Source organism: Wasmannia auropunctata, unplaced genomic scaffold (genome assembly GCF_000956235.1).
Source record: "Wasmannia auropunctata unplaced genomic scaffold, wasmannia.A_1.0 LD336031.1, whole genome shotgun sequence".
Lineage (NCBI taxonomy): Eukaryota > Metazoa > Arthropoda > Insecta > Hymenoptera > Formicidae > Wasmannia > Wasmannia auropunctata.
The window spans coordinates 671,689-698,163 of NW_012026859.1; the positions used below are offsets into that span (position 1 = coordinate 671,689).

The following is a 26,475-nucleotide window of genomic DNA, read 5'->3' on the forward strand; positions in this document are numbered from 1 at the left end:
TTCCTCCTCCTCGGCGCGCTCGCCGTCGTGTCGACAACCCCGGCCAACCTCGACGCCTACGCGACCTTCCCGTCGCGGTGAACGACGTCTCTCGTTTCACTCGGTAGCTTCTTCCGCGAGACTCCTTCCCCGCACTCGGCAAACGATCGGACCTGACGAACGCGAGAGACTCGCGCGAACGATCCTCGAAAATGATCGCTTGATTATGGGAGACAATGCAACGTCGGGGGTGGATTCAACTTCCGGCGCTAACGGTATGCCAGATGACAGTAACGGCAAACTTTCGAAACCGGCATCGATCTCTCGCCGGGATCGCGTACGATTTACGCGCGTGGATCGGATGCTGAGGAACACGCGCGGTCCAGCCGAGCGCGATTCGCACGTGTGCCAAAGTCCATCCGACCGGGGCCACTCTTCGGGATCATCGGGAGAGACTCGATCGAGGGGGTGAAAATTGAAAGTAGCGAGGGTCTAAGTGGTCGGGCTAAGTGATCCGTCGAGGCAGGGGGTAGGCGGAAGAGGGAGGGACGGGGGAGAAATGGATTGTAAACGATGTGAAAGAGGCCAGAGTACGTGTGAAAACGTGTATTTGCCGCGGCCGGGGATGCTGAGCGACTAATGGGCCTGCCTTAGAGGACGACCGCGAACTGCCGCGCGAGATGCACCCGTCGCGGCGAGCTGTCTGGCGATGCTCGACGACTGCGCAAGCGTTACCATTCAGCGGCACATGCACCCGCATGCGAATGTGCTCGCGCACTATCCACCAGCCACGCCGAGACTGGTACGCCGAGCGAAAACTGCAGGGAAAATAGGAAGAGGCGCTCTGGCGACGATGACAGCGCGAACGCGCGCGGCCGCTCCGCGTATAGAGCGGTCGCGCGTGTCCGTCCGTCCTCCGGTTTGCGTTTCGCCGAGACACGCGCGACGCGAATTCGTAAAATCCCTCTCCGTTGGCATCGCTCGCATCGCCGACTCGGCGCCCCGGCGCGGCGTGGCGCGGCGCGACCCCCCGTATCCCGTTTACCCCCTCAGCCAAATGTCGCCAAGCGATTCTGCCGCGCGCACGCTGGTACAAGTGCATCGTCCACGTTTATTGCGCTTGTATCAAACTTCGAAGCTAAGAAAGCAGTTCGCGAAACGATAACGTACGTACAAAGCGGATAAGAGAGGAGCCTGAACTCTCCGATCGTAAACTGATTAAATTGCATTAACTGATTAAATCGCGGATGCGTAATGATGCAATAATAATAAAAGATTAGAGAGAAAAAAATATGAAATATTTATCTCAAGGTTATAAGTAGAAACTAAAATGAAATAATTAACTAAATTATAATCAAATTTTTGTATTGCTTATGCAAAAAAGTTTGCCAGCAAAGTAATTTTGCAAAATCGTATATGATAAAGAAATTATGCCAAGCGCTTGTTGAATTCGCAATGAATTCTACGACGAAACAAATTATTCAATTACAACAAATGAACAAGGACAATAAAAACATTGGTGGATTTTTTTTGAATAAGGGATGATTCAAGATGACTCTGTGGGCGTTCAATGCGTCGCAGAGCTGGATGTTCCGCACATACACTCAAAATTTTCTAATGTGTCAGAACCAAAACTAAAACTGTAACCGGAAAGAGACACATTACATTTGCACAGTTTTGACGCCGTCAACAAACACGTTTCTGTTGCTGCACTGACGTGGAGTCAGTACCAAAAATGGCTGTAACTCGGAAGAGACGCGTTTCGTATGAATATTTCACGTCAGTCTGATGAGCGCAATGCGCTTTGGAAACAACAACCTCCTTTTCGTTTGAATATATTTTTTAATGTCTTTTAATATTTCGTTTAATCAATAGTTTCAACTGGCATATTTTTAACGATTTAAAAACAATATTTACGTTTTATATTTCAATGTATAATTTATTCTAACCGGTTTATTGTTTGATCGTATTTTAAACATACACGTACAATACTCAACTTTTTTATGTTGTTGCACGCAACATAAAATTTTCAAAGAACTTTCTTATTATTTTTGGAGACATCTGTTCGTAATATTCTATCCTTTTCGCAAATTTATAAATTATCGACTTCGTGTCTGAAATATGTAATGTATACACTTGAAAAATAAAAATAATTTTATATATTATATTTTTTTATATTTATACAACATTAAATTGTGTAAATAAAATCTTTATTTTTTATTTTATATTAATTAACACGAAATAAATAATATTTTTGATTAAATTACTGTTGTTTTTCAATGGAATGCTAATAATTTTTTTGTGATTATTGAATATCTTTTTCTTAGTAAAAATAATGATAATTAAAACGATTATGAAGATCATCAGATATGTACGTTTGATTAATTTCACGATACTGTTACAAAGAAGGTATACACAGAAAATACAAGATAGCGAAGATACGTAATTTTAAAGGAATCTCGCAGCTCGCTCCACTGGCGTTGAAATATTTCTGTAGCAGGTGTTTCTTATCTCGCGACGGAATTTCGTCGACTGAATTTCTCATGTTGGATGTCTGTCTTCAAATGACAGCAAATTTCGCTTTCCTTTCCTAAACGAAACAACTGTACCGATAAGTAGCTCCGAATGTTGCCTTTCGTGTTAAATAATTTAGTATACTTCTAAATAATTTTAAATCTTTTGTTAATAATATCTGTGCTTTAAATTAAAATTCTATTGAAGGACGAATTATGTACATTAATCTACATTTTTTAAAGTTGACTCAGTTTTATAGAAGCTTTTTAATTATTTTGTATTTAAAATTATTAAAAAGTAACACGTAGTATCGAAAAATCAAATAAAATATTTCTATGACGAGAGCAAAATCCAACATTTGGATTCATCACTTCAGCCATAAAGTTTTAACCCGTTGTGCCCGTGAAGTATAACAATGAAGGAATTATCACTACTCATGAAGAGATTTTCTCAATTTTTGATTTTTACGAATATTATTCTTTAATGATAGTCGTTATCCTCTTACGACTCTAGTCTGAACGATCCGTTTAATTTTCGCTCTTGGAAATGTTTTGCACGAACGACAAGAGAGATCACGTTCCATTATTAACTTGTTCCTGATTTATCGTACATAATCTTTATCGATGGTAATTGGCTGATAATGACCTAATAATACTTAATTCTTCATGATTGTTCCCGAGGTAATGGAACTTGCCAGTTTTAAAGAGCTTATCTAGATCGTTTAAAGAAAATGGCTGTGTGATGAGTTCAATCGTTCTGCTCAACTCGTCGTGAGCAAAGTTCAGCTTTCTGGAAATTTAATGCGGCGTTTTTACTCGTGCTTTTATTATACATTGCACGATTTCTTGTCGTAATGCTCTCTCGTTTGTTCTCGCAGGTTGGTGTAAAGTTATAAATAGCAAGAAAAGGATTCTTTTTTTCCAATATCAGATACAGGCTGTAAATAAATTTACAAAACACATCGCGAGACATTTGACCGAGAGTAGAATACAGATATTTTGATAGAAAGTATCCAGTTGTCACGAAATACTCACTGGAGTACATACAGTGATACACAAAGTTGGTAATTTCGAAAATTAAAAAAAAGTTGCTTGAGAATTATTATTATTTCAGAAATACGTTACTTAAATTTTTCAGATATAATGTACAAATTTGCTTTCGCATGTCTAGTCTGCTCCTTCTTCCTGCTACATTAAAAACTTTTATAAAAAAATTCAATCAATTTCACGAGTGACAGTATTGTCTTTTCGTTTTTACTATAATAATATTATTTTTTTAAGATTACGTGCCCGCTATTTATGTAAATTCAACAGAAAATTATTGAATATTTTTGGCCTGCACGTATATCTGCAGTTATACGTCAGATCAGAAAATAACCAAATGTTTACCGGCGTGGAAACGCATTCGCGACTAAGACGTGACATCAACCGTGAGCTGCATGTGGGTAAATGTTACTATTACGACATAAATTTCGGAAGGACGAAAGGCGTATCCACTCTGTGTCGGTTCACTGTCAGCGCGACGGATCAATTGCGGCGTTGCGACGCGTATTCGAGACAAATACAACGGTAGCCCGCGTGTGTGCGCGCAGCCCCGATTAATCTCTTTCTCTCTTCCACTTGATCGTAATTCTCCCCCATCTCCCCCTTACTTTCCCCCTTCCCTTCCGCATTACGTCATTCGTCTTGTGTCTCTCCGTTCGTCAGCTTGATTTCGTTTACGTTTTTTTTTTCTTTTGCAGCGCGCGACGACGCCCACCGCCGTCGTCTTTCGCTGATTACGTAGGATCGTATGACTCCGGCGAAATTGCCCAAATTTCCGGCTTCTAGAACAACGACGTTACTGCGAGCGACAAGCTAAACGGCTAATTGAATCGTACTTCCAAGGACGTTCGGTGAAACGAATCGTCCGAACGAAATTTTCTTTCTATTTTACAGCCGGCGCCTGTTGTCGCGCAACCAGTGGTTACCAAATGTTTAGTTTCAGACGAAATTCGCTTAAAAAGATCCCCTCATTCTTGCGGCATCGTTTGAAGTTATCGACGATAACACAATTATCTCGACAACTCAATTAGAATCTCGATTAATCCCTTCCCTGCTATAATTTATCGAGTCTCATCATGTCTGATTTATTTTCATTGTTTATTCATGTGTTTCCTAGCTATTAAAAAATTGTAATTTCTCCTCATTTACACTGTTATATTGTCACGTATTTAAATTCAAATTTAACGTTTTATTTAATACATATAAATTTGACATTAAAGTTTATTCAAAGTTAGAGAAAAGAAAGATAAATTTTCATTATCTAATCGCATTCGTAAAACTAAAAAAGTTCAGTTTCCAAAACTTTAAATTACAATTAAATAGTCTTAAAATAATAACAAAGTAAGTAAATATATCTAATCAAATATTAAGGAAATGTAAAAATGTCATGCATATTTCATTCTACAAAAAAATTTCTTAGTACTATAAAGATCTCTTTAATCTCTGCAATCATATGTATCACAAAGAAACACAAATTAGCGTAAAATCGCCACGGGTAATTTCCTTTCTTTTTATGCTTCACGTTTATCGCCAAGATAGATGCCTCGTACTATACTTTATCCTATTTGTATTCTTAATGTATTCATTCGCATAAAGGAAAATGGCCTTGCGAAATGAAGTGCGAGGGGAAGAAAAATATCAATGTCTAAAATCACAATGCAACGTCAATATAGCCGACTGTCATTCTTCCCCCGCGCATATCGGGCACCCGTAAGTAACTCCCGTCAAAAATAGCTGCCATATATTCCGCCGTGTTATATTCTCGTGTGTCTGCGGTACCACACGGCTAAGATTACCTTCCTTATCCGCGCTGCAAGATTGCGAGAGCCGTATCGCGAAATAGCGGAAGGATGATTGGGACAATGGCGGGAGAGAGTGAGAGAGTGAGAGAGTGAGAGCCCAGCGCGAAAACTTCGAGGGGGAACGGATCATAAATCTCGGGCCGTCGCCGACGGATCCAACTGCAGTGTATAACGCGATGACGATGCAGGCTCGGGTATCGACTTTTTCCACTGGCAAACGCCAACTGGAAAAAGTTAAACGAGCTCCGCCGCGGGAGCCGTCTCGTCGGCAGCGCGACGTTTCCGGGCGGAGGGCCCGGACGATGTATAAAACGTAAACGAGAAGGATTTCCGGAAGTGGCGCAATGGAGAACTGCATTATTTGCGGGCTCGGTTAAGATCCGGATTCGGGCTCGTGCATGAGCATTTTCGAATGCGGTGAGCGAGCACGGGCGAATCCTCGAGTTTTCTCTTCGGAGGACGATAATTCTCAGTCACGCTAAACGGAAAACCGGAGGTTCAACTGTGTCGTTTGAATTTATCGCCGGATTGTCTCACGGCGAGAGCGAAAGATAGAGAGAGAGAGAGAAAAGCTGAGAAGATTCGCAGGATTCGGGATTACCGGGACGCAATTATTATTGGCGATACCCCGCGTCCCCAGTTATCTCCGGGCGACTGGTAACCCGATTTGCATCCTTTTAAAAACGGCGTGGGTGCGTGTCTTTCCGATCAAAGTGTATTAAATGCGCGAGAGAGCGCGAATACGAATCGTCGCGCCCCGAAATTCTGCGGTATTTCTCGGGGATACTTATAGACGCAGTGCGGAGAAGAGGGCGAGAGAATTATCGGTATCCCCCATCCTACCCTCTCCCCCCCGTCTGCATCGCCCGCTCCCTTCCTCCCCCGCTGCAATCCACTTTCATCTCCGTCGCTATTATCCAAGCGAGAATCTCAAAAGAGACTGTTCAGATCTCGCCCGGCGATCTCAATGACGATCTCTTTTCCTCGCACAATGAGACAAGGACGCTCCCTTCGTTAGTGCAAACTGCATATAGGTGACTCGCGCCCGCCATGCGAGGAGGAGGAGGACGAATTCTTTTCTCGTCCTCGTCGAGAAACGCGGCGCGCGCTCATTCCACGCATCCTCCTTCGCCATCAGTGAAAAATTGCACTTTGAAAATTCGTTTGCTTCTCGCGCTCTCACCTTAATTTTTTTTTCGCCCTCTCTCGATTTCGCATCCCCGCCCCCGACGAGTCTCGACTGTCTCGAGAGCACGTCCTTCCCTCCGCTAGCCTTCGCCCTGATCGCGACTTCATTCTTCCGCCTGCGACTCGTCCGGAGAGAAGCCGCGGGAATTCGCGAATTAATCGCCCGTGGCAAAACTATCGCAGAAGAATTTCGGGCAATTTTAAACCGGCATTCCCCCCCGGTACGGACCTCGGGAATCGCCCGTTTGATTGAAGATGGTTTCCCATCGTCGTTTTTCTCCTGCCGACGGACTTTCAATCGGACGGGCCGAACGGCGTAAGGGCAAGGTCGCCCCCGTCAGAGCCAGTATGACACGCGACCTCTGTGACCTTCGGGCGCGATATTAGGCAACCGAACCGCGTGTAATCGGACGATCGAGTTTCGGGCTGCGGCTGCTGCACGGCCCGCCGCATCATATACCGCTTCACGTGCACCTAATAGCCGCGCCCGGCCTTAATGCATACGATTGAATATGCGAATTAGCCCGCCTTGACGCCCAGAGCACGAAACAAGTCGTTCATTTTCCCGTGGATCGATACTTAAGAGTCTCCGCGAGTCCATCCGAGGGACGTTTTCCGGATGGCGAGCCACAGCGGGTGCCGCGGCTATACGTACTACTCGGGATGCATTCCCACCTAAGTGTGCCGTATTCATGATATAACGCGTTCGCGCGGGGAGATACTAATGTTGCGAACGTGCCCGTACAAGAATGAGTTTTCTTCGCAGCGCGGCGCGAAATGATAAATTTCGCCGCAATGACCGGACAAAATTCCATGAGTTGTCCTCAACTTGCCCCTTCATTTATTAATTAAAATGTGTTTTCATCTCTTATGCCCGCGATTCCACTAACGTGGATTAATCTCGGGGTTCAACTTATACTCTTCATTATTTTCTAATTTTTAAAACTAGATAGAAAAAGATAAAGTGTTAGTTGAGCCAAGATTAGAGTTAATCTTGGCTAGTAGAATTAGTTTTTCGAATTTACTCGAACACTGTCTTTATTAATAGGCTCTCGAACTTGCCACTGCACAGCGAGACGCGTGAATAAATTAATTATCGAAATAATATATTTCAAGATTGGAAAGAAATCATCAAAAAGACAAAATGATAAAATTAAAACAATGATTACTGAGTATTTATTCTGATGTAAATAACTAAATTTTTTTGTAATTACGTTGAAAAATTCTGATTGCTGAAAGAACGTCTTTGCCGCAGACAGTGGCAAAGGAGCCGAGCGGATCGACGTCTAACGCGACGGAACGGGGTGACAGGTCTCCCTCTAAAGTCGCGACTTAAATGAAAGAAAAGCAGAGAGAGAGAGAGAGAGAGAGAGAGAGAGGCTGAAATGAGTTGGGAATTCCAAAGCAGAATCGAAGGTCACGGCCTTGTCCGACGACTGACTGCGAGACCGCCGCCGTCGTTTCATCAACTAGGCTCCTGCGGGAGCGTTATTCGAATACTTGAGTGAAATATTAGATACCTAATCCCATGCCGGGCGCGTCGTGGAATCCTTCCGCGCTTTTTCCGCCCCGGGCTCCGTGATTTCTGATCCGGTGCGGGACACGCGGCATCCCCCGTATATTGTCAATACTGTCCCTGGATTCTCCCTCAGCCGAGGCCGAGGTCGTCGGTGTTAATCGTCGACCTTTTAACTCAGCACGCCAATCCGAGCCCATAATCGATGACGTCATTTGATCCAGCTGAGCGCTCGATCGGACGCTTAAAACTTATTTACCCAACGGATTAGGCGCCCCCGAGAACGGACCCTCTGGATCCGCAGCCGTGTTTAGTCAACGAACCGCTGTTCTTCGACGATGTTATGATTAATATATGAACACCTGGAGATACGTATGTAAATAAGTTAAGTCAAGGTAACACGTAAAGACTAAAAAGGATAATTGTTGAGAAAAAGTGGCGTTAATAAAATTGAAACGATAATTATTGATTGTTTATCCTGGTGAAAGTAATCAAATTTTACTTACTCTAATTACTTTAAAAAGTTGGCGGTATTGCGATTGCTGAGAAAGAACGTTTTTGCAACAGAACGTCTCGCCCGTAAATGGTATTGGTTGTTGTTCTTTGCCGCGAAAGGCGAAGGGAAAGCAGTTCTTGTTGCGCCGTTTTAAAAACGGATACAGATAGACAATCGTCCATCATCTGCCAGTAAATCGCAATAAAAAGGCGATCAAAAACGACTTTGCTCGCGCTGGCAGTATTATCAATAATTTACCCCGGCGTTCTTCCGATCTCTCTCTCTCTCTAAAGAGGAATTAATAACGCGCCTGCGCGCCGATTTAGCGTAATTAAAACACCCACGCTGATTTAATTAAGAGGCGAGAGATTCCTCAGACGTCGGGAAGGACTTTGAGAGGAATTGCGGGATATCGGCGTTGACGAGTCTCCGAAGGTCAGGTTTGACGACGGCCCGTGATTGCGTCCGTGAATGCGCAGCAGCTATTACAAATCCATTAAAAAAGCTGTAATTATAGCACACAAAATGTTAATTAAATTACAGTTTAATTTCGAAAAATCTCGTACAATGCTGAAATCAAGTGAACACTCAAATAGGTTTTACAACTGAAGAGTCACACATTCCATTTTTAAAGAGCCAAAGAAAAGTTATTTGTAATTTTAAAAATATTTTATTTATAATAAAATTTTCGTCCCTCAAGGATAGAATCATTAATGAGTTTTAGTGGCCAACATTTATGTTAGAATAAAAGCAAAGATAAAATTTATTATATTTAAATTAAAACATTTTACGCTGTATTATCTAATAAGACACACGATAGCTAGATTAAGACATAAATTACATGTATGTTACACTTTGTTACATTTTACACAAACGTACATATTACACATATTAAATAAATCTCAAGTTAACAAGGTAATAATCCGCCGCAAAATGGACTTATCGCAAAATGTATCTGTACATAATCTACAACGAAATTATACTTAATATACAGTATATTAATATTATACATAAACATTTGCATCTCACGTTACTATATTAGCGCGATAAATAATCTTACAAGCAAAAATTGCCGCTGCGCCGTTACCTACAATCTATCTCGATTAGTCGGAAAGAACATGGAAGATCGAATACCAAAGACGATGCCGTGTATTTACAGAAATGAATGATTCTCCGAGGTTTGTGACAACGAATACTTTGGCAACGAGATGACACGCCGTGAGCACGCGACGTAACAACAGCAATTTATACGCGAAATTGCAACAGGGAAACGTTGAGTTGTCGAATAAAATCATTCGCGGTATGCTGTGTCTTTCGGTGCCCCTGGGAAGTTCTCCTTCTTTTACAAATCGACGCTGCTAGTAGAGCATGTGGCTAGTTCTTGGTGTACCTGCGAATTGATTATCTGTTCAATTTTGTCAAATTATCGTTACTGCATTAAGTCTAAATACACGACAGTGAGATTTTTATATCATTTTTCTTTTATTTTGCAACCACCAAAATTATTCGTATTCGTTCCTCATCCGTTTATCAGTAGCGCTTCCCGTAGCACTTTCTGTTTTCCTCCGATATGGACCTACCGTGAATAGTCGCTGTGTTCGGCAGGGAGCTCGCTAACGATATCTCCGTGCCCGGGTGTTCGTGTATCACCGTCTCGGTGATATTGTTCTCCGCCTCGGAATGAGCACGGCGGTGCTCCGCCTTCCGTCTCTTCTCGGTGCCGATGCAACAGTGCGGCTGCTGCTGCTGCTGCTCCCGCTGCAGGTTCATCTCGTGGGTGTAAACGGACTCGACGTTCGAAAAGGAGTGGAACCGCTGCCGCCGTTTCGCCGCCGCACGTCTCCCGACCACGCTGGAGGTGTCGTGGCTGCTACGCGAGACGTCATTGCATCTCTCGCGACGCTGAAGAGACTTGAGCGAGTCTTCGTACCCGCTAAAAGAAAATAGAAGAAAAATTTGCCACAGGGGGAGGAGGGTGAGAAGTATGAGACCCTTTTATCTTTGCTTTTATTCGAACATAAATGTTGGCCACTAAAACTTATTAATGATTCTATCCTTGAGGGACGAAATTTTATTATAAATAAAATGTTTTTAAAATTACAAATAACTTTTCTTTGACTCTTTAAAAATGGAATGTGTGACTCTTCAGTTAAATTGATTGGTGGGACAATTGCGCACGGATGTATACACGTTACATGGAGACCGGCAAAACTATCCGTCACACAGCGATTAAAGTATATTATTTAAACATACATACAGTAATTGTATTCTTTGTTTTTCATATATATTTCTGTTAATAATGATTAATTTTAATTATATATTTTTTTATCTTTTATAATTATGAATAAAAATATATATTTATAATTATTAATAAGTCAAAATTATTCCATCTATAATAACGTTGCTACAATTTATTATTTTTCTTCGACATAACGCAACGCGTTTGTCAAATTCGACACGGTGTAAGTAGATTTGAGCTTTCGAGGAAATTCAATTAAAGACGAGAGAATCTGTATTTAGAAACCCAACTTACTTGCTGCTCTCGCCGCTGGAAGGGCTGGACGAGTGACTGCAGTGACAAGAGGCGCGCGCTACGATACCAGAGTCCTGACCGCTGGAATGCAGGGATGTCGCAGATGCCTCGAGGCCTTTCAACGTACCCGTCGTCCTCACCGCGTGTTTTCCACCCCCGCCCATCCTGGAAATAGCCCGTGGCAGTGGCGTCTATGTCGTAAGGTACTCAGAAATTTCCCGATACTACATGGCATAGAGGCAAGTCTGTGCGAGCCTTTGGCTATACCGATTACATAACACACTCCAATTTCATGTTCCTGACATCAGCATATTTTCGAAAAATCTGACTTTTATTAAAAATATGAAAATGATAGTTTATCCCAGTTTATCCAAAGTTACAATTATTGAGCGCATCGATGGACCTATTTGTAATATATAATGAATTTCTTGCAGATTTCTTGCAAATACGAATTGTGAACGGGGTCTTCTTTATTAAATATAAATTATTAAACGTATCTTCTTTATAAAATATAAATGGACTTTATATTAATAAAGAACTCATTCGAAATCGTTGATCTGTCAGATGTTATTGTACTGTAGATAACGAAGAAAGTTTATATAGATTTTGAGATAGAAAATAAAAAATAGAGTTTATACAGAATATAATCTTGTAAAATTAGCATATAGTAATTAGATTCACTACGTATTTTTAAGTACAATATTTCTACGTCATAAAAAGATTACCGTAAACAATCTGCTAAGGCCACACAAAATTTCCTCGCTATCTGATAATCTTTAATCAGGTCGGACTTACGTGTGAAAGCGGACGCAATTGCCGTGCTCGCACATGCTCTGTCGCCTGGGCATCTCGGCGCAGAAGGGCTCGGGGTCGTAATGGAGGCCGTCGACGAAGGTGGGAAAGAGCGGCGGCTTTTGCAAAGTGCCGGCGGGATCCGTCAGAGCAAATCCGACCGGGCCAACCGTCGAGAACATGGCGTTGTCTCGTCGTCTACGACTAACGATTGGAATTCGAGACTCCCGTTTCAGAGAGCGCACTTTGTGCACGATGATAAAAAAAATCGGCGTTCACAAACGGGCCGATGCCAATTAAGTACCAAGAGAGACAAGACACCGAAGCGATTCGATCCCCCATTCAGTTATTTCATTCCTGAATCTTTTTTTTTGTACAATCAAGCGGCCATGGATTTAGATAGAATAATAGAATATATGTTAATGATTGTGTTAATATAGATAAATAGTTCGATTGTTCGACGGTATGCGAAAGTGTGTGAGAGAAGAGAAAAGAAAATGATGAGACCCTCTAGCCAACATGTGTTCCAAGAATTAGTATGGCACCGCGGATGAGCGTTGTGTCGACCTTAGACGAGATGGCGAGCGAGCAATACCATATTTCGCGTACCGTTTGTTGCGACGAACGCAGGTAACGCATAGGGCGGTCACGAGGGCACCTACGAAGACGACGCAGCCGAGTACCACGACGCCCACTTCGAGGGTGGACAGCAGGTAACGCTGGCTACTCCTACGCGGAGCGTTACCAGCGATCTCCAGTACGCGATATTCGTCCAATTCGCGTTTTATGTCCGCTTTCTTGGTATTAAAAACGCTAAAAAGTCACGCGGACAGGTATTCATTAAAAGATCAGATTTGTTACAATATTTGGATACCAAATATGATTAAAGAATAAAAAGTCATGTGCATGGGTATTAATTAAAAGATCAGATTTGTGACAATATCTGGATACCAAGTATGATTAAAAAATAACTAAATTGAAACTTCACATAAAATATTAATTAAACTTTCAATGATTAATTTAGAGTGGTAGGTTAAATTGTAAAAATCAATTCCAAATTAATTAATAAAAGTTGTGCTAGATAAACACAAAGAGAACGAATCAGAAATAACTTTTACGGTCGATAATAATGCAATTTGTCACCTGTGCAAGGTTTCCATGTCTACCATAACATTCAGATGTGGATCGATCGCGTACAGGTAAATATCGGTACTGAAAAATAATTCAAAGAATAAACGGGCAACCGTCAATCGTCAATTTGATCACTAGCTTATTTGGACAAATCACTTACGAGGCCGCGTCGATCAAGTTCTTCTCGATGTGGGGCTCCAGCTTCCTCACCCGCACGTCCAAGCCCGTGACATTCTGCAACGCGCTGAAAGACAATTTCGTAAATGTCGCTGTGCTCGCTGCGATAACGCGAGAGCAGAACTTACACAGTGATGTTGTCGAGCTCCGGCTCGATCTCGATAGGCTTCCGACCCATGACCATGACTACTTGCTTCTGATCGTCCAACACGTACACCTACGGGTTTAAAAGCGCGATACACACCGGATGGCAGAATAAACTGTCAAGGTTGGCGCCGAGTGAAATGAGAGGGGGAGGGGCCAGGGGAGGTTTCCGCCTTTTGAAACATCCCATTTCCCCGCGAGGAAATTAACCCGTGCGCTATCTCTAACGGCGAGTAATTAAGATACACCGCGTGTGTGAGAAGTACGTGTGGGAGTGTGTGTTTATGTGTGTGTGTGTGTGTGTGTGTATGTAGCTTACAAAGACATTGGCGATACTGCTACGCCCGTTCTCGGCGCCCTGTCTGTCAGTGGCCTTGACGTCGAAACCGAAGACGCGACCGGCGTCGCGGCCAAAACTCGCCACCGATCGCACTTGACCGCTGAGTGGGTCAATGGCGAAACGCGGGGCGTCCTCCCGGCCAAGAATTTGGTAGCGTATCTCACCATTTATCTCCAGATCCGGATCCTCGGCCTGCGGATCCAAATAAATTCCAAAATACTAACAATAAAGCTGATAGCTGATTTTTGAAGCGTCTCAAATCTTCCACTCAGGATTTTTTATTATTACGAAAATTTTATTTCAGATACAACACTGCGGATGCATGTGTTACTTGTTTCATTAGCATTAATTTCGAGTTACATCGCAATTAACGAAATGGTCTATATAGAGAGGCGACAAAGGAATTTACCATGAGAAGCCACTTTAGAAAATTAAATAAAATCCGAAAGGGTAAAGAGACGTCAAGGACGGATGCGAGAAGGTGGAGGGGAAGGTGCGGGAGACGGGGGATGGGTGTAAAAACCAAAATGGATTAAAACGAGCTCGCTTTGACTCGCGTCCACGTGCGCGCGTATACGTACCTCCACTTTGACGACCTCGTAACCGTAATGAGCAGTGGTAGGTATGACGGCGAGAATCGGCCTGTCCTTTGTCTTGAATCTGGGCGCGTTGTCGTTCACGTCCTTCACTCTGACGACCACTCTGGCTTCGTTAGGCGCGAGTCCGTTGAGCCTCTCACCGACGACCGGGTAGATCATCACCGGCATGCCGCGGCCGAGCTTCAGTCGGTCGACTCTGACCTTCACCTCGTATCGATCTCTGGCCTCCCGATCGATCTCCGTCATCAGGTACAGCGAGCCGTTCTTGGGATCGATTGAGAAGTGCTCCCTGCCGTCGGTACCGTCAGCCGCGACGCTGTATCTTATGTAATCACCATGGCGATCGTCGGTGAGATCGAGCTGCGCGATCAGCAACGGCACGGAAGCGTTCTCGTCGACCTCCACTTCGTAATATCGATGCCGGAAGGTCGGCATCTTGTGCACCTCGTTGTCCGCCTCCTCATCGTCGTCGTCGACGTTCAGCACCGTGACGAGGACCACGGCCGACGAGGTCAGACTGATCGGCGAGCCGAGGTCGCTCGCCGTGACGATCAAACGATGATTGCGCTTGGTCTCGTAGTCGAGCCTGGCGATGGTCGTGATGACGCCCTCCTTGCTGTCCACCGCGAAATACTGTTTGTCCGCGTGATCCTGATAGCTCAGATCGAATAGGATCAGTCCGTTCCCGTTGCCGGCGAAATCGCTATCGTTTGCGTATACCTTGGTAATTTGCGTGCCGATCGGACTGCTCTCCAGGACGGAGACCCGGTAGACCGGCAATTGATCGCCCTCCTCCAGCTCGTCGTAGCCGTGGAACGTCGGCGCGTTGTCGTTCACGTCCAGCACATTTATCTCCACCTCCACGGAGGAGCTCAGACTCGGTGAGCCCTGATCGCGAGCGATCACGAGGAGACGGTGAGTCATAGCCCTCTCGCGATCAAGAGTCCCGCTCACCCGTATCACCCCCTCGTACGGATCTACCTCGAACGATCGCGACGCGTTGCCGCTTCGTTTCGAATCCTCGTGGCTGGTGACCAGCTCGTAGTTGAGATTGGCGTTCTCGCCGAAATCGGCGTCGAACGCTTGTACCGAGCCGACAACGTGATCGGAGTAAATGCCCTCGGCCACGTCGAAGGTGTACCAGGACTTGTCGAAGACCGGCGCGTGGTCGTTTACGTCCGTCACGTGGATCCGGACGGTGATGTTGTCCGCAAGACCGTCCGAGTCCCTCGCCAAGACGAACAGTCGGATGTTCTTCTCCGACGGTAGGCTCCGGGCGACCGATATCTCGGCCGTGCGCGGATCCAGATGGAAGTAACGGCGGCTGGTCGCGTCATAACGACGCGATCGGACCCCGCTCGTGGTCGTCTCGTTTCCTAAACTGTACGTTATCGCCGCGTTCGCGCCCTCGTCCTTGTCGTCCGCCAGCAGACGTATTATCGGCACGCCAATCGTCGTGTTCTCCGGCACCAGCAGTAACGGCGAGCGCCGTCCGCTGTCTACCGAATCGTCGGGTCCCACATTTCCTATCTCGTCCCTCTCGCCAGACGTGTCGTCGCTCGGATCATACGACACGCGCACCCCCTGATCCGGCAGGACTACCATCCGTATGAACTTCGGAGAGTTGTCATTCTCGTCGAGCGCCGTTATTTTCAAAGTGCTCTCCGATTGCAGTCCACCTATTCGAGAAACGAACAAATAATTGATTATTTTCCAATCGTCTCAAATTTTTAAAAGCTGTTTCAATAATTAGCTGCTTCCATAAAGCACAAAAAACATTAGAAAAATTATCCGCGCACGGAAAGAACGATTTTGCTGGAAGGTCTAAAAATGTTGCTAAATACAGATCTGAAAATAATTCTTGTTGAATCATCAAAATAATTTTGTTGGAAAGTAAAAAATGATAAGTATTTTTAACTTTCCAACAAAATTATTTTGATTGTATAACAAAAATTATTTTCAGATCTGAATCCAGCAAAATCGTTCTTTCCGTGCGCTAAATCTGTATTAAATAAATAGCTATGTTTGGACGTAAAATGGAAATACGGATTAACAGAGGACTTACCGCTGTCAGTGGCGGTAACTTGGAATTCGTAGTTCGCCCTTGTCTCGCGATCCAAGGTCCTGCCCTCGAAGTAAACTTGGCCCGTTATCGGATCTATCCTGAACAGGCTGCTACCGTCGCCGCGCAATGCAAACGTAAAGTCCCGATTTTCGCCCTCGTCTTTATCGCTCGCCGCAATCGGATTTGTCAGAGTAACTTCCGTTCCCGCAGGACTGTTCTCCATAATCCGGCCTTCGTAAGCGGACAACGTGAATTCCGGCGCGTGATCGTTCTCGTCGTCCACGACTATTCGCACCTGGGGAGGGGAGGAGGATCGTCAGGATCGTAAATCCGACGATTAGAAACGACCGAGCGAACAAATACGGGCGCGTAACGGATCGCGGTTCTCGTATTCGCTCGATTGATAAACCTACCTGGAACACGCCCACGCCGCGCAAACTCTCGGCGATCACGGTGATACTGTAGTTCTCCCTCGTCTCGCGATCCAAACCGCGAGGCGCGTAGAGAGAACCATCGTCCATAATGGCGATATCGGGCACGTCCTGCTGATTGACGATAAGGAACTGAGTGCCGGACGTAGCCGCCGTTGTGCCATTGTGCGGAAGCACTTGGCCGATCAATGCGCCGGGAACATTCTCCTTCACATGGAAAGCCAGCGGAGCGGTGGTCGTTCCCCTGCAATCAACGGTCATCGACTTTTGAATAAGCAAATGGGTATCCACCCAAGTCGCGGGACCTTTGACCTTTCAACGCGTTCGGCGAAGTCAGTCGGCAAATCTGGCGTATCGATCTCATGAGAGAGAGAAAGAGAGAGAAAGAGAGACATTAGGGGATGCGGCGAGGCACAGACTCGCAAAGAATATTACTTAACAGCGAAAACGCAAAGACTTATATTTTGTGGAAAACAACACGATTTGCCAACGTGATTTGACAATTACTAGTAATTTATTTGACAGTTATTTAATAGCCGATAAATCAATCAATCAGACGTTAATTCGCCTCTGAATAAATAATTAGGAAAACGCAAATGGGGATTTCACGTGCGTGCCATATATGTGCTGGCCATGCATTTCGCTTGGTTTTCGCCTCGTCGGAAATGTCACGAGACATTTAAGTGCAAGTTAGAGCGCTGTAAAGTTTCACTCACTTCGTAAAGATACCCCGGTTGTCGTTCGGATCCACCACGTGGATCGAAACGTTCGTGATCAGCATTAGCTCCCTCTCGTCGCTGACGACCGCCTCGAAGTCGTATATGGAACGGTCGAAGCGCTCGATCTCCTCGACGACCGTTATTGTACCCGAGCGCTCCTCCACGGCAAATGGAACTGAAATCCCATCGTATATGTATGCAGCATGTGTTACGCATTTGCATGAATAATATAGGCATTTTGCGCATCGCGTGTTTCCGGCCGCGGAGGCGTATTGAAATTAGGGCACACCTGGGGATACCCCCAGCGCGAGCTGGGGAGGGGTTTATTAGACCGTTAAGAAGTCGCGACGCGTGTAGCTTTTAATTCCCGCGAGGGGTATGGATTAATTAACGCGACGGGCACCACGTCGATGTCACGTATATACGTACCTCCATCCTCGTAACCGTGCAGAAGATCGTAGATAAGGTCGTTAGTTTTAACAGCGTCGTTTAGGCGAATCTGCCCGACACTGGTACCTACGGGCACGTTCGTGCCGACCCAGAACTCGTAGGGCGCGCCGACGAAATCTGGCTCCCATGAATTTGGACCTGCAAAGCCCACGAAATATTTCGAATAACGTCTCGGTGAAAGTCTACGGACATTACCAAGTGAAAATATATATCGGACGACGGGACGGATTTAACGCCGTGAAAAAGCTCCTTAGAGACCATTTAAGTTACTTATTTGATCTTTAAAGAAAAATAGTAATTACATTGTTAAACAGTGGAAAAATTCGTATTTGAAAGTTTTGCCTTATTACGTTAGCTGTTGTTTCTACTCGAGCAATGATGCTTATTTTTAAATAAATGACTAGCTCGTTATTGTAAACAATGTACAATAAAAAAGTCAGGATAAAAGACCAAAGACGAGCGAGATACAGATCAGTTAATAAAAAAATTTTTTTTAAATATTCAAGTCATATATAAATAAAGCGATTTGTATATGACTTGTATATTAAAAATTATTTTTTTATTAACTGACATCTGTATCTCACTCGTCTTTGGCCTTTTTTAATGCTTATTTTTATTCAATTTCGAATAAAGCTCTCATAATTATATCTTTCAATTATAAATTTTAATTAGATCGCGTTCGTCCGTTAAATCCCCGCCGCTGTTCTCAAGTTGCTCACTCAGACTCACCGTCCGCTCGGAAGACATCCACCGTGACGACCGCTAAAGAGAATCTTCTCTCGCTGGGATTCGCCGGCTGATCGGCCGCTTCCACGAAGATCGCGTGTCTACCTTCGAGTATCGGGCTCTCCGACACCGTGATCAGCCCCGTGCTCTCGTCCACCAAGAACGGCGGTTTCCGGAGGGTGGAGTTGCCAGGTTTCTGCAGTCGGTAGCGGACCAGTCCATTCGGGCCCAGATCGTCGTCCACCGCGTGCACCTGACCCAGCACGGTGCCGACCTTCACGTCGCTCCTCGCCACGAGCTCGTAAAGATTGCCCGGCACGAAGATGGGATTGTTGTCGTTGGCGTCGAGAAGGGTGATCTCGACGTCCACGGAAGAGCCCTTCGATCCGTCGCTCGTCACGACGACGCTCGGCCTGTGCTCGACGGCGTAGACCTTCATCTTCAGATGATCGCGCTTCTCGCGGTCCAGGACCGTCTGATCCTTCACGGTGAGCCAGCCGGACTGCGGATCTACGGAGAAGGCGCCCGACAGATCCTCCAGCTGATAATCAAATTCCCCGTTCTCGCCCTGATCCTTGTCGCGCGCGACCACCTGCAGCACGCTGAAGCCGTTCGGCAGATTCTCCACGATGCTGATGTTGTAGAGATCAACCTCGAACTGCGGCAGATTGTCGTTCAGATCCAGCACTTCCACCTCGACTCGCGCGACGGTCATTTTCAACGGGTTGTCCACCTGCGACGCGTGAATCTGGAGATTGAACGTATTGCCCGGCAAGCTCCGCTCGGCGTCGAGATCGATCGCGCGTTTCAGGAACAGCGAACCGTTCTTCGGATCGAGATGGAAGAAACCCCTCTCGTTGCCGGATATTATGTCGTATCGCACCGGCACGTTTATGTCCCGATCGCGATCGGCCGCGTGGATCGGATTGGTGAAGTTGATCTCTGTGAAGATTGGATAGTCCTGCGAAAGTAAAATATACCACAGTTCAGAATTTTTTTAAATGGTTATTAAATTAAAATAATTATTAATATATGCAACTTCGTAAGGTGTCTGAGAAATACTGTTATGATTTTCTTTATAAATATAATATTATCTTTATTAAAAAATTTCATCAAAGGTCAAACTCGAAAAAAATTCGTCGAATATTCGTTAGTTTTAATTTTTTCAATTATCAATTTTAAGTATATATTAATAATTCGATCTCTAAAAAATAAGATCTCATTCAAATTTAATTTAGAATTTTAAGTGTAATAAGTATATTTATCCACATCTAATTGTAAGTATAATATATTTATATATGAGATATTTATTATCTTTAAATCTTGAAAACATTTGAGATAATCGGATAGTTCTTGAAATACACGTCGCGCATTATATGTGTCAGAATAATTTTTTTAATCGTACCGGCATAGGATAAAATTCGTAAATTTTCGCCTTGTAGATGTCCCGCGTGAATTTCGGATCGAGATCATCGTTGTCCACCACGGTTACCTTCACGGTGCTGTTCGTGCTTCTGGCGGGGACGCCGCGATCCTACGGAATTGCGTCATGTGTTACGTCAAGAATTACTATTGCAAACCAATCCGGTTTGTCATTCATTGCTGAATTGCAATTTCTTGCAATATGTCGACTGTCGCAGAGCGCGACGGTCATTTAACTTTTCATATTCAGCGGAACAAGATTCTTATACAGAAGCTGCAGAAGGGAGAGAAAAAAACTGTATTATATGCCGCGTTTACGGGTACGTCACTCACGGTCGCCGTAATAACCAGGGTGAATTCGCGATCTCCGCTGTCGTAGTCGACCGGCTTCCGCAGTATCAGGGCGGTCCTGTGCCCGGACTCGAGAGAGAATTTGCCTTGCTCGTTCCCCTTCACGATAGCGTAATAGACGTCGCTGTTCGGCGTGTTCGGCTTGTCGCCATCCAGCGCGTGAATCCCCCGAAATATCGTCACACCTGCGATTTCATTTTCGAATCTTTATACGCCGCGCCGTGAACTTTTCCGAGATCTGAGAGAAAAGTCGCTTCGCGATTCACAGGGACGGAATTTGGAGGAATGGCATTTGATATGGCGAAACTGCACGTCTATACGCCTCGGAAAAATATCTAGTAGGGGGTGGGGGATGGAACGGGAAATATAGAATGTCAGAGCTCTAAAAGCGCGTTTGACGTGCAGCGGACCGTGCAACAGCGTCAAGTAACATTTTATTTCCGCGATCGTGGATTACGTGGACGTAATATGCATACGTATATATATGCAAAAGGAGGGCCGGGAATAATATTAATTATATGTGCGGCACTCAGGTGCGGCAAGCGCCGCGCGATTTATGGTACCCGCTGGTGTGGATCTAATATCTCACCGACTGGCGTAAGCTCGTCCACCGTCACGTGATAAGGCGCATCGACAAACTGTGGCGCGTGATCGTTTATATCCTCCACGTAGATCGTCACCGACAAATGCGACGATACCTGAGCATAAACGGCAGAGCATAAGTCACACTCGGTGGCTGCACCCGATCGGTTCTCCACCTCCTTCTCCTCGGTCGGTCGGTCGCTCGCTCGCCGTCTCTAATCCATGCTGAATTATGCGACGGCACAATTCAGCGTCTCAGAGCTCGTTTTACGGACGCGGGTCATAAAACGCGATGCTATCGCGTTTGGGAAATGAAAGAGGATCGTTTCTCAAGAAAAAAGAAACACGGTAGTCTCTCCGCGGTAGTCAAGCGGTCCGCGAGGTACAGTCCGCGGAATGGCGTTTAGACGCGTACATATTCGACGTGGATGGCGAGTTAAGCAGGAGATCTAGCGCGCGACCGTTCACGCGAAAGCCGTAATCGTCGGTAATCAAGTCGAGTAAATAGTGTACGGCAGATCAGCAAGATCGTGGCGCGCTATTGATCGCCACTTTCCGCTCGTTCCCTCGCGCGTTTATACGCTCGTCGCGGCCGAGTATCTTCGAAAGCAAGTAAATCGGACGCTGAATTATTAAAAAGTGGACCGCGCCGAGAGAAACGATTTGCGTGCACCGATTTGCGCGCCCGCGCCGACGCGTTCGGTAAATCGGTAAATACCCGTGAACGAAAACCCCCGCCCGACCGACATTTAGGGGGACTATTAAGCGTGTGCCGCGCGTTGCGTGCATTAACGACTCTTGCCCGCTCCGGTATTCCGCGCGCGGGAGTCGTTACATAAAACGCTTATTACCACGCGCAAAAGAGCTTGAAACCGGTAAATTCGCCCCGTTCATTCGTTCTTTTCTCGCAATTGAACCGGTTCACGCACGCTCTAATTACACGCTCGGATCGGACCGAAAGTCGAAAGAAAAAAAAAAAAAAAACATTCGCGCGCTTACGACAATCTTTCAAAAGTGCAACGAACGACAACCGCCGGCGACACGAATGGAACACGATTTATGAATTATCGGTCGGCACTCGGCGCGGTCACCGCGTATCTCGAATTTGATATCCTGCGAATCGCCGGGTCAACGACCAACCGAAGAGAGAACGATATTACAGTTTCGTGTCTTTACCAGCGAGTCACCGGTGCCCGAGTCGCAGGAGACTCGAAATTTTAATAGGTTCCTCGGCGACTCCGCGTCCACCAGATCCTCCAGGGATTGCGCCAGAATCAGGGAAACGTGCGTCTCGTTCGTCTCCCTGTAAGCGAAGAAGCCGGCGTCTTCTTCCTACGAGAGATTTATATATTTTTTTTTCTTCTCGCGTCGCTCCAGATAAATAGATCATTATGCGGAGATTGTGGCGTACCTTGTCGACCGGCGAGATGGCGAGTCGAGTTCTCGGATGTGCTTCCAGTGAAAGAATTTCGGCCCCTGTTGCCAGATTCTCCGGTACCCTCACGAATTTCAGATACTCTCCGACGGGATAAAACTGGCATCCTGAACAAGAAGAGGGAGGGGGAAAACGCCATATTAAGCTTGCACGTATGTAAATTGATTAAAAAGCGTACGCGAGAGCAGGTAGCGGGATGCTCGCCGGAATTAAAATGCAGAGAGCGGAGTACTCGCGAAATACACTGTTACGCATCGGCGGGAATAAGAATGTGCCGGTGTACTCTCCTCCAACAGAATAGAAGTAATCGAGTTAGTTTTACTTCAATTTCTTTTATTTCTCTCTGCCAGGCATCGCCGTGTCGAATACAATGTCGAATATGATACGATATAAACAGCGTTGTTTGCCTTCGCTTCGGTTTTGCGTCAATTTCCGCCTACTTGCCGACAGACTTTGCTTCTCCTCAATTTACTTTCGAAGTTTATGACAAGGGAAGATCGATATATGCAGCCAAAATAAAATTTATTTTGGAATTTCCAAGTGAAGTTGTGTCTTGCAAATAAAAGTTCAAATTCTATGCAGAAAAATATATAGAGATTCTTCGATGATATCTGTATATGTTTACATATTATTTTTTTTATGATTAAAAAATTGAAAGATGTTACTTTTTAATTGTAATCAAAGAACAAGTCAAAGTTATATATTAAAAAAGTTTAAGAACGGTAACAAATTTAAGACTGTAAATATTTTACCTATCATGTTAATGCACCATTTACGTGAAATATATCTAAATAAATACTTCAAAAAAACGCAAACTTTCCTTACGATTAAATTTCTCCGTGACACTTAAATAATGGACCTTCTCTAGCTTGCATAGTATATCAGGTAGATAAGTACTTCATGCACGGAAAATGTTAGGAAGAGGATCAGTAACAGGAACATCATGCGAGCCTCTTGTTGTGAAAATGGTCGGAATAAAACCATCAAGTCGCCGACAAAATTTTATGCTTATAACTTTATAATAGCTTACAATTCAAACACTATCAGTGTCTATCGATACACCTGTTTCTAGGGAAAAATCAATTCCCAATCGAATTGAAGGTTAAACTTATAATTTTCTATCGTACTTTTGATTCAAGACTTACAGAATATATAGTTTTTTGCTACTTTCACAGTACAAGCGCTTGAAATAATTACACGAAAGCGAGTCGAGTAAAACCGTTATACGAGCGGTATTATTTCATATTTTGTATCTTTATCTCAGATAAAGAGATTCCCAGATCTGCCGTACGTTTCGTCATTCGAAACCGACGTGCGTGGCACGTAAACGATCCTCCGGCTTTACACTATTGTTGCGTACGCGCTGAAATCCAGGCGGGTAACACGACCGACTAATTATCCAGCATAATCTGGACGCGAGAGTGAAACATCGCTTCCGACTGCGAAAGGGAACGGATCGAGAGACGGATAGCGGGGCGCTCGCGTGCGCGCGCGCGCGCCACGTTATCTGGCGAACGAAGGAAGCCCGCGCGTCTTGATCCTATCTCAATTTATTCTGGGCTGCGATCGTTCAGCCGATCAGATTCAACTCGGACGAAGCAGGCGATGTGCCGCCCACGATATTTTCACGAGATTTCTCGTCAGACGATTTCGTGCACCTTCTCGCGTCTCGTGTTAAAATACATCTACAGCTCCCTCGCCGAACGGCGTGACTTTATCTTCACCTCCCACCCTCGTAAAAACGTCACAGGTCGACGATTCGTTTTCGAGATCTCGGTATCTTTATAATCGCGCTACCAACGTAACCGCACGCGCGCGCGGATCATCATTTCATCCTTGTCTCTCGAGCGCTTTTTCCGCGGCACTCCCGACTACTGGGCAATTGCGCGATGTTAAACACTTCCCCGTTCTGTGTATGCAATCTCACAGGAAACTCACAGAAATATACAGAATGTATCAAAAGATCAAGTCATCGTCGATATTGCGAATGAACGTGTACGAAATTTCCTAATATTATTTTTATAACAGTTAATTGCATTTATAAGACGCTAATTACACGCGGTAAATAATAATTAGTAAAACACATAACGTATGTATCTTCAAATACCAGTCTCTTTTTTCTAAAAATCCGAAGAGAGAGAATCCGGTTACTATAGATTCTATTTGCGAGCACTATCTGCCAAATCGAAATCAGTACGGCAAACGTTTATACAGATGATTTACTTTACGAAGCCGAAGAAGAGAGGAAAGTTCGTAATAAAGCTCTGGCAAACTTCTCGCATTCGTCGCTCTCATCTTTTGATCCGCTCTGTACAACGGATGCGAGAAAAGCCGAGTCGCGTTAGGGTTTCTTGCGCATAACATTATCGCATCCCGATCTCATAAATCTCAATCCACTCGAAGGTGAGTTCGGGGTCTTGATGCATTGTTATTCTGCCCTATTTATGTCGCGGCGGGTTAACCCCCTCTCCCCCGGCTATCATTAGTTATCCTCTCGCTTTAAAGCTCGGTCTTTCACGGCGGCGACGACAAGTGCCGATCCCGCGAGACATTTCGTTGCCGCTTCTGAGCGTCTCACAGTTAGACCGTGGTGCACAGGTGGCCGGCGCGTTCGCACTTATCACGTCAGACTTTCACCTTATCGCACAGTGAATGTAACGTACTCCGATTACGAGGTGGACGCGCGCTCATGCGTACCTATACCCGCGCCGTCGCGGACCCCCCGTTACTTTTTTCTCGTCAGCGCGTGCGACTGACTGAGGTTTCCTATGTGTGCTGTGTGTATACTTTCGCAACGATTTGTCACAAGTATCTCGCGCGGAAGTTTTAATTTCGGACACGAGCGAGATCTTATATACACGCATAGATCTGCCGGTAGACCTTCGCCTACGTTTTTCGCGTAGCGTTTGTACTTGGTAAGGAAAAAAAGAAGCGCGGTGCAGGCATCATGCACCGCTCCACTTTAATCGCATCGACACGCGCGTCGATTACGTCCGCGCGTCTTACTTCCGGTCCTTAATACCCTCGATGGTTTTGCGGCGGCGCGCTGATAGCGCGTTGTCACGTCGGACGCGGATCGGTTATGCCTTAATTGGGAATTTGCTTACGTGGCGGAACTAATTGCGAAACTTACGTCTAATTATCATCGACGTCGTAGACGTCGGTTAAAAATAACTTTGCACTTTCTAGCCGTCTCAGGCGACGCCGCGATCGAGGCGTTTTCTTGCGAGGTGCGAACGTGCCGCGGTGTACCCGGGCACACTTCTATTCGCTTGCCACTTTCTGATTCAAATGCTGACAGATTACGTGCGTAATACGCGTGAATAATGCGATCCCAAGAAATTTAATGCGAGCACTGCTTGAGCGATTATAAGTGGTATGAGTTGATATCGAGAGAAAGAGAGAGAGAGAAGATTTCTATCATAAAATCTATATAATCTTATAAACCTCGCTCATGTTATAGTAATAACATTACAACTTGTATAAGAAAGAAAATATATTTTTTTTTGTTTTCATTTAAATCTGTTCTTATATTACTCTTCTATTGTAGCATTACGTAGTTGTATATTATATATTGCTTCATATTTGTATATAGTACTCACTTGCAATTATAGAATTACATTGATAATTACGCTAGTACTTTGTTAACTCGCGTAATAGTTGTTAACTTTTAACTAGCTTCTTAACGGCGTAATTGACGTGAAAGTATTTATCTCGAACTATGTAAGTTAGATAGTACATGTTTGCGGTCAGCATTGAATCTCTCGAAGCTTCACTTTCCAAAAGGATTGCAAACGTTTTAAAGGAATCACTTCGCGGGAATCGCGTCTCTCTCCCTCTTTCTCTCTTCCGCTCTTCCCTCTTTCTCTCCCAATCTCTATCTAGCTATCTCTCACTTCCTCCGCGTCTATTCCTCGAGTCGATGCGAGAGGGGGATTACTTTTGAAAGGCGACCGGGCCAAGAAAATCGCGAGCGAGCGCTCGGCACACACACACACACACACACACACACACACACACACACACACACACACACACAT

At 44.9% G+C, this 26,475-nt stretch overlaps 1 protein-coding gene across 1 annotated transcript in view; it reads right to left on the reverse strand.

The window, feature by feature from the left end:
- Positions 1-9,277: 9,277 nt before the first annotated feature.
- The window catches only part of LOC105452489 (cadherin-89D), a 20,704-nt gene continuing 3,506 nt past the window's right edge, over positions 9,278-26,475 (reverse strand). Inside the window, exons 2-21 of the mRNA XM_011693618.1 lie at positions 22,412-22,542; positions 22,177-22,332; positions 21,008-21,116; positions 20,401-20,603; positions 20,051-20,179; positions 18,649-19,606; positions 17,899-18,057; positions 17,467-17,644; positions 16,733-16,994; positions 16,320-16,614; positions 14,237-15,933; positions 13,635-13,847; positions 13,300-13,388; positions 13,155-13,238; positions 13,007-13,075; positions 12,473-12,676; positions 11,867-12,067; positions 11,072-11,236; positions 10,119-10,471; positions 9,278-9,928 (exon numbers count right to left, since the gene is read on the reverse strand). Coding sequence (XP_011691920.1) covers positions 9,897-9,928; positions 10,119-10,471; positions 11,072-11,236; positions 11,867-12,067; positions 12,473-12,676; positions 13,007-13,075; positions 13,155-13,238; positions 13,300-13,388; positions 13,635-13,847; positions 14,237-15,933; positions 16,320-16,614; positions 16,733-16,994; positions 17,467-17,644; positions 17,899-18,057; positions 18,649-19,606; positions 20,051-20,179; positions 20,401-20,603; positions 21,008-21,116; positions 22,177-22,332; positions 22,412-22,542 — 5,687 coding nt within the window. The 3' untranslated portion in view covers positions 9,278-9,896. The remainder of the gene's footprint in view (positions 9,929-10,118; positions 10,472-11,071; positions 11,237-11,866; positions 12,068-12,472; positions 12,677-13,006; positions 13,076-13,154; positions 13,239-13,299; positions 13,389-13,634; positions 13,848-14,236; positions 15,934-16,319; positions 16,615-16,732; positions 16,995-17,466; positions 17,645-17,898; positions 18,058-18,648; positions 19,607-20,050; positions 20,180-20,400; positions 20,604-21,007; positions 21,117-22,176; positions 22,333-22,411; positions 22,543-26,475) is intronic.